Here is a 14,369-nt window from a genome sequence, read left to right on the forward strand (position 1 = left end):
GATAGGGAAACCACAAACAGTGATTAAGCCAGCACCTTTACTTCTAATTCAAGCTTTGAGGAACCTTTTACTAGGGTTGTGATTGATTGTGTAGGAGCCCTTCCTAAGACTAAAGGTGGAAATCAGTATTTGCTAATAATAATGTGTCTACAACATTTCCGGAAGTAATATCTTTGAGAAATATTACAGCAAAGAGAATTGTGGAAGAGTTGACTAAATTCTTCGCAAGATATAGTTTACCAAAAGAAATACAATCAGGTAAAGGTTCAAATTTAATGTCACTGCTGTTTAAGGAGGTAATGAACAGTTTAGGGAATAAAACAGTTTAAATCAATAGCTTACTATCCTGAATCATAAGGGGTTTTGGAAAGATGGCATCAAACTTTAAAAACCATGATGAGGGCTTATAGTCAAGACTATCCACAGAATTGGGATGGGGAATTCCATTCTTGTTATTTGTTATTAGGGATGCTCCTAATGCATTGACTGGATTTCGTCCTTTTGAATTAGTCTATGGTCATGAGGTAAGGGGATCACTGGAGTTGATTCATGAGAAATTGGTGGGTCAAAATCCGGAAACTACTCTCCTGGATTATGTGACAAATTTCAGAGAAAGATTGAACAGAGCATGTGAGTTAGCTAGGGAATATTTAAAGGTATCACAGCAAGTGATGAAAACGAAGGCGGATAGGGGAGTCATAGCTCGCAGTTTTGTTGCTGGGAAAAAAAGTGTTAGTTTGGGTGAATCGTTATAGGCAAAGTTTAGTGGGCCTTACAGGATTGAAAAGAAACTGAGTGAAGTGAATTATTTAATAAATACTCCAGATAGAAGAAAGAAGTAGAGGGTGTATTATTTAAATATGCTTTAAAAAGTACTTTAACAGGAAAGAGAACCAAAAGGATGTATTAGCAGTGGTAGCTAAGAAGAAAGGAGGTAGAAATGCAGGATTCTGAAATTGAATTTCTTCTAACCAAATTGGATAATGAGGGGGTACTTAAAAATTTAAATGTAGTATTGAGTTACCTTCCAGACAAGCATGAAGGTGATTTGATGAGGCTATCGCAGTCACACAAAGCTGGTGAAAACAAATTTAGTTAGACATAATGTAAGTGTCGGGGATTCAATTTCAATAAGGCAACATCCTTATAGATTAAGTCCAGCAAAGTTATCACAAATACAGAAAGAAAATGAATTCATGCATCAAAATGACATAATTGAGTCTGGTTGCAGTAACTGGAGTTCACCTATGGTAATGGTACCAAAACCAGATGGAACACAAAGACTGTGGTGGATTATCGAAAGGTGAATGCAGTGACAAAAGTGGATTCATATCCTGTACCACAGTTGGAAGATTGCATTGAGAAAGTGGGACAATCAAGGTTCATCACAAAGATTGAAAGGTTTATTACAAAGAGGATATTGGCAAGTACCATTATTGGAGAGAGCAAAGGATATATTGGCTTTTGTGACATCAGATGGACAATATCAGTTTAAAGTCATGCTATTTGGTATGAAAAATGCACCAGCAATATTTCAGACTGGCAATCAAAGTAATTGCAGGACTGAGCAATTGCGCTATTTATATTGACGACTTGATAGTTTTCAGCCAAACATGGGAAGAGCATTTACAACATCTGGAATAATTATTTAATTGACTGCAAGAAGCTAATTTGGTGATGGTCTTGGCTAAAAGTGAGTTTGCAAAAGTGCAAGTTACATATCTAGGCCATACCATTGGACATGGTTAGGTGGCTCCAAGGGATGTGGAAGTCAAGGCTATCGTGGATTTCCCCGTGTCTACAACAAAATGAGAAGTTTTGAGATTTCTGAGCATGAGTGGGTTTTACTGGAAATTTGTACCAAATTTTAGCAGTGCAGTTGCTCCATTGAGTGAACTATTAAAAAAAAAACAAGGAGTTTCAATGGATGCAGGAGTGTCAGAAGGCATTTGACAGTTTAAAAACTGTATTGAATATGTCACCAGTTTTGACAGTACCTAATTATGCTAAGCAATTTAAGTTTGCTGTTGATACAAGTGATGTAGGCATTGGTGCTGTATGAAGAAACTGGAATTAAGAAACCGATAGGGTATTTTTCACGAAAGTTGAATGTACAGCAGAGAAGATATTAACGATTACAAAGGAAACTGTGGGTCTGATGTTAGCGTTGCAGCATTTTGAGGTTTATGCTGCAAACAATTAGTCAGGAACAATTATTTATACAGACCGCATTCCTTTAAAATTTCTGGACATATTTTGAGACCAAAGTGCAAGGCTGTTCAGATGGAGTTTATTACTGCACCCATTTAATCTGTGGCCAGACGACAAAATCTATTGCAGATGCATTGTTGATAGTTTAAAGCTCAAAGGGAAATTGGACATTTAAAACATGGACTAAAATGACCTCTGTTGATACAAAAGATTTGTATATATATTATGTTAATGAATACATCTGGTAATGTAACAGTTTGGGTATATAGATAAGTATAGTAAATAGTGTAGGATGAGTTGAGTGTGGCAAAAGTATAATAATTTTCTTTTTTTTGGTTTATTGTGAAGTAGGTTTATGGGGGTAAGTATAGGTGGTTTTGTCTGTGTGATTTAATTACATTTGCAGTCAAGTACACTGCAAGCTTGAAATCACCATGTTAATGAGTAAACATAGATGCTGGTTCAGTATGTAGGATGTGAAGGGAATTTGCATTTTTATTGTTTGGATTTCAAAGGGATCTTACAACTGGCCAGTTAAGCAAGACTAAGGAATATGTTTATTTTTCCCAAAGGCTACTGACAATATTGGCAACATGAAAGTTTTTACATTATAAGGAAGATACAGTTTGAAAGACATATGGAACAATAGAATTTACATATTAAAGAGAGAGAAACATATATAAAGGAGAATGAAAGGCTATATATGGGGGGGCCATGTAAGATCTAACATGAGTGTGTGAAACAGCCTTCAAGAAGCCTCCAGCCATTTGTGCATAAGTCTGTTATGTAAAGTAGCTGAAAACTAGTAGGAGAAAAACCATTTGGAATTCCACTGTCAAGTCGGTTCTGTGTTAACTTGCTGAGTTTGTTTTAAATCTGAAATCTATTTTGGACTGTTACCTTAAAGTGGGTATGTAATTGGGAGTCAGGTCAGTTAGGAATTTTAGAAGTTGTTATAGTAATAAGTAACTGTAGTCTTTATACGTGCTTGAAATCTTTTATTTTTTAAACTTCAACTTTTAGTGTTGCAAAAACAAAATCTAAACAGGCTACTAACCCGATGTACAAACTTCTCCTAAATCATCAATAAAGGATTAAACTGCAAATGTAGGTTTGACTGACCCACCAAAGGGAAGGGAATGGGATTGTATAAAATAACTTTATCAAGCATGTATTGGTACGATTACGGTTTTCAATAATTTCTGCATATACCCTGTAAAATCTCAGTCAGGGCACTTGAAAGTCATGTTGTGTCAGTCATGCTTCAGGCCTGCACTCCTGGCACCAGTATTGAGGGAGTGTTGCACTATTGGAGGTGCTGTCTTTCAAATTAGACATTAAACTATGTGTTATCTCGGGTGCATTACAGATCCCATTGCAATATTTTAAGAAGAGCAGGCCAGTGTCCTGACCAATATTTTTCCCTTAAGCAACATCCCAAAACAGATGAACTGGTCATTATCACACTGCTGTTTGAGAGATCTTGCAGCATGCAAATTGGCTGCCATGTTTTCTATATTTATTTGAGAAGTACTTTATTCACTGTAAAGCACTTTGGAACATCCTGAGATTGTGAAAGCTGCTGGATAAAAGTAAGTTGTTCTTTATCTCTCCTACGTATAATTGAAACAGGATATGCACAGATATCTATGGTAAATTATGCTTGACGTCTATGGTAAATTATGCTTGTGACAAGCTATTAATTTAGTTACTCTTTTTTTAGTTCATGTCACTTACATACGCTTTAAGATGTGAAAGTCATCACATCGTTCAATATTCCACAGCAATAGGCACTCCTCACTGGCCAGACATAGTTGGAGCTGGTTCATGGGGTTGAAGCTGAGAACAGTAGGCTGAATGCCTATAATGGACTCGCTACAAAGACGAATGCTGGTTTTCCAGTTCCTTGGAAAGTAGAGAACAATAAAAATAGATTAGCCGACTCGTCCAGCAAAACTTTATCATTCTTTCAGAGAGCAAAGCTTCTGAAACCAAATTGTTGAAGGTATCAGGTTTTCACGGCTGCAAACCTCAGATCAGAGCCAGAGTTTCCCAAATGCCAGGAAACACACTGGGAGACAAGGTGAGGACAAGTCAGTCCCGTGCTGCTCCTGGCTACGGTATTGGTAAAGAACAAATAAATTACCACGTGCTTGGCTAGTTATTCCCGCGAGTCTACACTCTATACCAGACATCACTGACATTCAGCGCAGCACAGGCTTCGGTGCACACAGCCTTGGTGAATTCCTGCAGTGCATCTAGTAGATGGTACACACTGTGGCTACTGTGTGTTGGTGGTGGAAGGAGTAAATGTTTATGGAAGAGGTGCCAATTGGCATGAAATAGTTAGCCAAGAGCCAGATCACCATGTGGAACAGGACATCATAGCAAAAAGGAATAAATAGGAAAAATAAAATCAGGCAACGGAGGCTTAATAGTTATTCCAGACTTATAGAGGGGCTGGTGTAGAATACTGTAAATGAAAAGTGAAATCATTCAACAAGGTTTCTACTCATTTTTATCTAAGAGCTGTATTGTATAATCTTGCAGACTTATTAAAGAAGGAAGATAAACAGTTAGAAAGCACAGCATTTGTTTAATAAGCACTGAAAGAAACTTCATTCTGTTTATTCCACCATCCTTTCAATGCACAGATACAGAAAGCCCCTCTACAGTGTCCTATCACACACACACTACCAGCACATGTACAGCACTGGGTTAGACACAGAGTAAAGCTCCCTCTACACTGTCCTCATCAAACACTCCCAGGACAGGTACAGCACTGGGTTAGATACAGAGTAAAGCTCCCTCTACGCTGTCCCCATCAAACACTCCCAGGGCAGGTACAGCACGGGGTTTGATACAGAGTAAATCATCCTCCACTCTTTCCTTGTGATGTTCTTTAACCTAACTGTGCCAATGTGACATTTGCATGCTCATGGCCAGCTATTTCATGCCAATTGGCACCTCTTCCACAAACATTCACTCCCTCCACCACTGACACACAGCATGTACCATCTACAAGAATGCACTGCAGGAATTCACCAAGGCTTCTTCGACAGCACCTTCTAAACCCATGACCACTATCATCTAGAAGGACAAGGACAGCAAATAGATTGGAACACCACCACCTGAAGGCTCCCCTTCAAGCCACTCACCATCCTGACTTGGATTGATATCACTGTCCCCTCACTGTCGCTGGGTCAAAATCCTGGAACTCCCTTCCTAAGAGCATTGTGGGCCTACCTACACCACATGGACTGCAGTGGTTCAAGAAGGCAGCTCACCACCACCTTCTCAAGGGCAATAAATGCTGACCTAGCCAGCGAAGCCCACATCCCATAAAATTAATTAAAGAAAAAAAATTACCAGTGAGATTTTTTCAAGGCCAGTTTGTACTACGCATGTATCCATCTTTCTTTAAGTTCCTTATACCCTTCAGGCAGAGGGCAGTTTCGTCCAGCTGGTCTTTCCTGGGCTCAAACCAGACCTCAGAGGTGAAACCTATGCACCAGATACTGCAAAAACTTCAGCTATCATGTTCCTTCTATGTAAAATGAACGTTACACCATGTCAAGTCCTGAGGGATGCTGTAAGAAAATAAGTGTGATCACAGAGAACGTCCAGCACTGAAACAATCCATGATGTTTATGCTCCACAGAAACTTCCTATCAGCATACCTTTCTACTACTTTGACCCTTCAGTACTCTCTAGCTTCCCTTTCAATGCACCTATGCTATTCACCTCAATCACTACCCATCATAACAAATACCATATTCTCACACTGTGGAGTAGAATTCAATATCTTTAAAAGGCAAGTTACCAAATGGTTAGACTGAATTCTGGGATCGAGGAGAAGCTGGCAAAATAGGAGCCTGTGTAGCTGATCTCCAGCAGCGTGTAATCCAACTCTGCCCCATCTGAAAAACAGAAAAGCAAGTGACATCAGAAAGGTGCCTTGATTTTTGTGACATTGGTGTTCATCATGAAGAATGTTAGAAATTAAGAATATAACTAGACACCAAACAGCAGTATTAAACACTCCCGGGGCAGGACCAGCACAGGTTTAGGTACAGAGTAAAGCTCCCTCTACACTGTCTCCATCAAACACTCCCAGGACAGGTACAGCACGGGGTTAGATACAGAGTAAAGCTCCCTCTACACTGTCCCCATCAAACACTCCCAGGACAGGAACAGCACTGGGTTAAATACAGAGTAAAGGTCCCTCTACACTGTCCCAATCAAACACTCCCAGGGCAGCTACGGGATGGGGTTAGATACAGAGTAAATAAAGCCTTTGATGACTTTACTAAAGGGACATGAAAAGCGAATGAGGTAATGCTGAAACATAACAGGAGTGAAAAATGAAGAATATGATAGAGAAGATGCTGGTGGGGAGAGCAGAGAATGTGCTGCAGACTGGTGCTCTGAAAAATCTTCCAAGCCAGTGAAATTTGTATGTCTTGACTTTTCCTGTCGTCTTGCATGATATCACTGTCAGTGTGGTGTTTAGCATTTGTTATTATCAAGCAAAACACTTCTATATGTAACAGCATTAATTGCTTTAGAACGGAATGATTTTGAGAAGTAACAGTAACCCCCATCCTCTAACAACACATACCCACAAGAACAGCGGTCTTAATCAGCTCAGGGAACGTGTACAGGTAGATGGATGGTTTTAACCGCTGCTCTGCAAAGGCCACAATTTTTTTGGTACTGTTGGTTGTGAAAGCTCCGATACTCCCACTCTCGCATTGCAGCATCTTCTGCTCCTGTGTGCCTATGTCCACGAAAATCAGGTAGTTCCCACATGGGTAACATATGGTGTTATTATTGACAAAAAGCACATTCTGTGTCGTGTAACCTTTCACCCACCTGAAGAAAATGAACAATAAAAGTGATCAGAGCAGCTGCACAGTTTAGCTAAAAATTTAGAGGTCCCTAACCAACAACAATATGCATTTATATAATGTCCTTAACATAATAAAAACATCCTAAGGCACTTCTCAGGAACTACATAAGGAGATGTCGGAATAGGTGACAGTGTGCAGTATGCTTTATTAACCACTCTCTCAACCTGTCCTGCGAACTTCAATAATTTTCACATTACATCCAGGTCCCTCTGATCCTGCAGCCCCTTCAGAATTATACCCTTTATTTTATATTGTCTCTCTGAGTCACTTCACACTTCTTTGCATTAAATTTCATCTGCCACTTGTCCACCTATTTCAGCAACTTATCTATGTCCTTTTGAAGTTCTACACTACTCTCCTCATGGTTCACAATACTTCCAAGTTTTGTATCGTCTGAAAATTTTGAAATTGTGCAATGTGATAATGACCAACCTACTTTGGTGATGTTAATGAGGGATAAATATTGGCCAGGACACTGGGGAAAACTCCTCTGCTTTTCTTCAAATAGTGCCATGGGATCTTTTTATCCACCTGACAGAGCAGGCAGGGAGGGTTGCTTTGATGCTTCAGCAGTGCAGCACTCCCTCAGTACTGTGCTGGAGTGTCAGCCTTGATGTTTGTGCTCAAGGCCTGGAGTGAGACTTGAACCTGGAATCTACTGACTCAAAGTGCTACCAGCTCGGAGAAGACAGAGGTGGAGAGGAAGAATTCTAAAGCTTACAGACTCAGCAGCTGAAGACACAACCACCAATGATAGAGCAAAGAAAATTGGAGATGTGAAAGAGACCAGAATTGGAGGAGCATAGAGATCTTGGAAGGTCGTTGGGTTAGAGGAAGTTATGGAGATAGGGAGAGGCAAGGCTGTGGACAAATTTGAAACCTAGGATGAGTATTTTAAAAATCAAATCTTAATGATCAGCCAGTTTAAAAATATGGAGTCAGTCTCATTTAGGCATAAGGTGCTTAAAACCAACCAGGAGAGGAAGATTATCCCTGTCAATATGGCACTGTGAACAGGCATATCAACTTCATTGAGGGATATAAGTTTGTACAAAACAGAAGAAATTGCAAAAACACAGTGCATCAGTCAGCATCTGCAGAGAGAACTGCAAACTTAATATCCCAGGTTGGTGATTTTATTCCACAAAGACTGGAATGTTCTGTGTAGGGAGCCAATGTGAGGCTTGGGTTCCTCCTGATTGTAAGGAGAAGAACAGAAAGCCAGATAGGCTGACCCTCCCAGGGATTCTCATTTAGTAACATTGGTGCTAGACTGCAAGCAGACAGTGCCTCAGGCTTCTGGACATGCGGCCTGAATATGACCATAGAAGGGTGCACAATGGAAAGGTTCAAGGTGAACATCCTTTTGTACAACATATCTGCCTCAGAAAGGTTCAGAATAAAAACCGAAATAAATTTTATTGAAAATGAAGGGTTATTAATCCAAGAGATATAGGAGCTGGATTTTGCTAGACATTGTTATTCTCTGAAGTCCTACTGCACTGTCATGAGTTATGTGGAGGAACTGCTTCCAAACCTCCTGTAGCACTGATCTGAACTGCCATGATCCTATATCCCTACACCAAGTTCAGCTCCACATTGCCACTGTGCTGAAAAAAATTTCTTCATGACCGAGTTGCTTACACATCAAAGTTCCTTTCTAGAATTGTAGGAGGCTGTTTGGCCCATGGTGCCTGTGCCAGGGCATTCAAAGATCTATCTGATTAGTCCCATTACCCTGCTCTTTCCCCACAGCCCTGCAACCATTTCCTTTTCCAGGATTTATCCAATTCCCTTTTGAATGTTATTTTTTAATCTGTTTCCACTGCCCTTACGGGCAGTACATTCCAGATCACAACAACTCATTGTGTTAAAAAAAAATTCTAATCACCTCCCTCCTGGTTGTTTTGTGAATCACTTTAACACTGTATTGTCTGGGTACTGCCCTTCCTACCACTAGAAACAGTTTCTTCTTATTTACTCTATCAAAGCACTGCTTGATTTTTGAACACTTCTATTAAATCTCCCCGTAACATACTCTGCTATAAGGAGAACAACCACAGCTTCTCCAGTCATTCCATGTAACTGAGGTTTTTCTTTCATCTCTGAATTTCCCTTACCCCTCACTCCTCTCTACCTCAACAACCTCATGCATCTCCCTGTTCCTATCGGTGTCCTCCTTGTTCTCTCCGATCCACCATTGGCCGCCGAGTCTCCAGTTGCTTCAGTATCATACTCTTGAGCTCTGTTTTAAATAAAGCCTTTCTCCCTCACTACCTCTCTCTCTCCCCTCCTTCAAGAATCTCTTCAAAACCTTTCTCTGATAACACTTTCAGCCAGTACTGCTATCCCTTTCCCACTAGTGCTCGGTGACTGAATATTTACAATTTATTTCAATATTTAGTGTGAGAGGTGCACGTTCCTAATGGGTGAAGAAATCAGAAACACTGAAGGTCATAAAAACAAAAAACTGCAGATGCTGGAAATCCAAAACAGAAACAGAATTACCCGGAAAAACTCAGCAGCTCTGCCAGCATCGGCGGAGAAGAAAAGAGTTGGCGTTTCGAGTCCTCATGACCCTTCAACAGAACTGAGTAATATTAGGAGAGGGATGAAATGTAAGCTGGTTTAAGGTTGGGTGGGGGGCGGGGGGGGGGGGGGGGGGGGGGGGGGGGGGGGGGGGGGGTGGTAGTTGTAAGGACAAGCAAGCAGTGATAGGAGCAGATAATCAAAAGATGTCACAGACCCAAACCTCCCTGTCGCTTGCCATTTTAACATTCCACCCTACTCTCTTGCCCACATGTCTGTCCTTGGCTTGCTGCATTGTTCCAGTGAAGCTCAACGCAAACTGGAGGAACAATACCTCATCTTCCAACTAGGCACTTTACAGCCTTCCGGACTGAATATTGAATTCAACAACTTTAGATCTTGAACTCCCTCCTTCATCCCCATCCCCTTTCCGTTTCTTCCCCCTTCCTTTTGTTTTTTCCAATAATTTATATAGATTTTTCTTTTCCCACCTATTTCCATTATTTTTAAATCTATACCTTTTATGCCCTGTTAGTCTTTCCACCCCACCCCCACTAGAGCTGTACCTTGTGTGTCCTGCCATCTATTCTTAATTAGCACATTCATTTCGATAATATCACCACCTTCAACACCTCTTTGTTCTTTTGTCTATGACATCTTTTGACTATCTGCTCCTATCACTGCTTGCTTGTCCCTACAACCACACCCCACCCCCAACTTCTCTCCCCCCACACCCCCCTACCCCCCTCTCCACCTTAAACCAGCTTCTATTTCATCCCTCTCCTAATATTACTCAGTTCTGTTGAAGGGTCATGAGGACTCAAAATGTCAACTCTTTTCTTCTCCGCCGATGCTGCCAAACACTGAAGGTCATTCTGTTCACCAAACCCACAGTCTACAGGTAACATACAACAAACACATTTCAGAAAAGATTACCCAGGAAAACATGTAGACTACGCATAAAGACATCCTCTTTAGTATGTTTGTATTCCAAGTGATCCCATCAGCTGGGATCAGGAACACAGAGGACTGAAGCAATGAAAGCTTTTGTTTTAGCGAAATTTGTGCTTCTAAGAAGAGCTGGGGAATAAAACATCAGGCTCCAGGGTAGGATGTCAGGTTTAACAGCAAGAGGTTCATGATAAGAGCAACAGCATTGCCCAAAGACTGATTTCCCCTACACCAGGGAATATTTTTCTTTTTCATGCACCAGCCATTCTGTGGCAGTGAGTGCGAATGAGATCAGTGCTGAATTTGAGATATTTCTGTACTGTGCTTTGTTTTAACCAGGGACAGGGTCAAGTATCCTAATTCATTAGAAGAGTAATCTACATTCGGATCTGAGAAGTGGAAGGACAGCATTTCTCCTGCAGCACCAGCCCATGAAGAACAATTTGCATTTCTATAGCACCTTTAGCCACCTTAGGATAGACCAAGGCTTTTGCAGCCAATTAAGTTGTTTTGAAGTGTAGGAAATGCAGCAGCCAATTATCACACAGCAAAGTCCCAAAAACAGCAAGAAGATATTGAGCAGATAACTTGTTTTATGGATGTTGGTAGAGAAATAAATATTGGCAAACATGGACAAAAGAGCTGGATTCCCGAGGTGAGGCGAGAGTGACTGCCCTTGAGATCAAAGCAGTATTTGACCAAGTGTGGCATCAAGGAGCCCTAGCAATACTGAAGCCAATGGGATTCAGAGGGAAAACTCTCCGCTGGTTGGAGTCATACCTAGCAGAAAGGAAGATGGCTGTGGTTGTTGGAGGTCAGTCATCTTAGCTCCAGGACATCACTGCAGGAGTTCCTCAGGGTTGTGTCCTAGGCCCAACCATCTTCAGCTGCTTCATCAATGACCTTCTTTCCAAAGGTCAGAAGTGGGGATGTCCACTGATGATTGCACAATGTTCAGCACCAAACACAATTCCTCAGACACTGAAGCAGTCCATGTCCAAATGCAGCAAGACCTGGACAATATCCAGGCTTGGGCTGATAAGTGGCAAATAACATTCACATCAAGTGCCAAGCAATGACCATCTCCAACAAGAAATAATTTAATCATCTCCCCTTGACATTCAATGGCATTGTCATCACTGAATCCCCCACTGTCAACATCCTGGGGATTGCCACTGACCAGAAATTGAACTGGACTAGCCATATGAATACTGTGGCTACAAAAGCAGGTCAGAGGCTGGAATTCTGCAGCAGGTAACTCACTTCCTGATACCCCAAGGTCTGTCCGCCAGCATATATCAGGAGTGTGATGGAATATTCGCCAATTACTTGGTCATGTGGCCTGACCAACATTACAATTAGCTGTGTCTAAACTTGTTGCAGTGCTATTTCTTGTTTCAAGCTGCTACAGTCACTGCTGCACCACATATCACCATTGAGTGGCATAAGCGAACTGGAAATACACAAACTCTGTCTCAAATATTCCAGTTAGAGACTTGAGTCCATCAGAATCACAGAACTGTTACAGTGCACAAGGACGCTATTCAGCCCATCTTGTCTGCACCCGCTCTCTGATTGAGCATTTCACCTAGTGCCAATCTCCTGCCTTCTGCCCATACCCCTGGACATTGTTTTAAAAGAAACAAACATCTAATTTATAATATAATTAAATTAATATATATAATTTATCTAATTTATACATTAATGATCTAGATGAAGGAACTGAGGGCATCCTGGCTAAGTTTGCAGATGATACAAAGATAGGTGAAGGGACAGGTAGTATTGAGGAGGCGGGGAGGCTGCAGAAGGATTTGGACAGGTTAGGAGAATGGGCAAAGAAGTGGCAGATGGAATACAACATGGAGAAGTGTGAGGTCATACACTTCGGTAGGAAGAATAGAGGCATGGACTGTTTTCTCAATGGGGAGAGAATTCAGCAATCTGGAGTGCAAAGGGACTTGGGAGTCCTAGTCCAGGTTTCTCTTAAGGTTAACTTGCAGGTTGAGTCAGTAGTTAGGAAGGCAAATGCAATGTTGGCATTTATTTCAAGAGGACTAGAATATAAAAGCAGGGATGTGCTGCTGAGGCTTTATAAGGCTCTGGTCAGACCACATTTAGAATATTGTGAGCAATTTTGGGCCCCGTATCTCAGGAAGGATGTGCTGGCCCTGGAGAGGGTCCAGAGGAGGTTCACGAGAATGATCCCAGGAATGAAAGGCTTAACATATGAGGAACGTTTGAGGACTCTGGGTCTATACTTGATGGAGTTTAGAAGAATGAGGGGGGATCTGATTGAAATTTACAGAATACTGAAAGGCCTGGATAGAGTGGACGTGGGGAAGATGTTTCCATTAGTAGGAGAGACTAGGACCCGAGGGCACAGCCTCAGAGTAAAGGGAAGACCCTTTAGAACAGAGATGAGGAGAAACTTTTTTAGCTAGAGAGTGCTGAATCTATGGAATTCATTGCCACAGAAGGCTGCAGAGGCCAGGTCATTGAGTGTATTTAAGACCGAGATAGATAGGTTCTTGATTGGTAGGGGGATCAAAGGTTACAGGGAGAAGGCGGGAGAATGGGGTTGAGCAACTTATCAGCCATGATTGAATGGCGAAGCAGACTCGATGGGACAATTGCCTAATTTCTGCTCCTATGTCTTATGGTCTTAATTTGCACTTGAAAGCCACAATTGAACCTGCCTCCACCACGCTCTCATGCAGTACATTTCCAGACCCTAGCCACTCACCATGTGAAAAAGTTTTTTCACATATTGCTTTTGTTTCTTTTACCAATTACCTTAAATCTGTGCCCTCTGGTTCTCATTCCTTCCACCAATGGGAAGTTTCTCCTTAGCTACTCTGTCCAGACCCCTCATGATTTTGAATACTTCTAACAAATCTCCTCTCATTCTTCATTTCACAAGGAAAAGAGTCCCAGCTTCTCCAACCTATCTACATAACAAGTTCCTTATTCCTAGAATTATTCTCATAAACCTCTTCTGCACTCTTCCTAATGCCATCACATCTTTCCTAAAATGCAGTGCCCAGAACTGTACCCAATGCTCCAGCTGATGTTTAACTAGTGTCTTATACAAGATCAACATAACCTCCTTGCTCTTATTCTCTATGCCCCTATTAATAAAGCCTAGGATACTGTATATTTTATTAACTGCTTTCTCCACCTGTCCTGTCACATTTAATGACTAGCATGCATACACACAGTGAGAATTGTGTTTTTAAAAAATATTTTGGGGAATATTGTGCTATTCTGTGAAGAAGAGTGAGTGTGTGTGTGTGTGTGTGTGTATGTGTGTGTTTTAATTAAGCTAGGCAAGAGATTGAAAGGAGCCAGATGGTCTGGGTGATTGAAAACAAGAAAACAATAGGGGTGTTAAGTTTGAGATACAAGTGAATAGATTAGAGCTAACATTTGCATTTTTAGGTAAGTTAAGAGTTTTTTGAATATCAAAGGAGAATCAGAATCAGAAACATGTTTACATCTTGTAGGAGTTCATAGGTAAATAGTAGTGATGTTATATTTTATTAGCCCTAAAGCAAAGACAAGATCTTATCTCATGAAAGATCTTATATTTAGAAGGGTTTGAGTTTCAAAGAGGTGTATGTGAGAAAAATGGGACTGAGATAAAAGGGGAAAAAGGTATATTAGAGTTATTGTGGATAGCTGTTGGGATAGAGATAGCTGTTGAACTGGAGATAGCTGGAGCTGTTTGAGCTGTTGAGACATTTGGAGCTCTGGGCTGGGAGAGGA

The 14,369-nt window shown here is 41.1% G+C and overlaps 1 protein-coding gene across 1 annotated transcript in view; it reads right to left on the reverse strand.

Annotated features, from left to right (window-relative positions):
* cfap43 (cilia and flagella associated protein 43) overlaps positions 1 to 11,924 on the reverse strand; it is a 148,214-nt gene extending 136,290 nt beyond the window's left edge. The window contains exons 1-4 of the mRNA XM_041209312.1: positions 11,868 to 11,924; positions 6,833 to 7,086; positions 6,035 to 6,131; positions 3,949 to 4,116 (exon numbers count right to left, since the gene is read on the reverse strand). Coding sequence (XP_041065246.1) covers positions 3,949 to 4,116; positions 6,035 to 6,131; positions 6,833 to 7,086; positions 11,868 to 11,899 — 551 coding nt within the window. The 5' untranslated portion in view covers positions 11,900 to 11,924. The remainder of the gene's footprint in view (positions 1 to 3,948; positions 4,117 to 6,034; positions 6,132 to 6,832; positions 7,087 to 11,867) is intronic.
* Between the last annotated feature and the right edge of the window lie 2,445 nt (positions 11,925 to 14,369).

Source organism: Carcharodon carcharias, chromosome 17 (genome assembly GCF_017639515.1).
Source record: "Carcharodon carcharias isolate sCarCar2 chromosome 17, sCarCar2.pri, whole genome shotgun sequence".
Classification (NCBI taxonomy): domain Eukaryota; kingdom Metazoa; phylum Chordata; class Chondrichthyes; order Lamniformes; family Lamnidae; genus Carcharodon; species Carcharodon carcharias.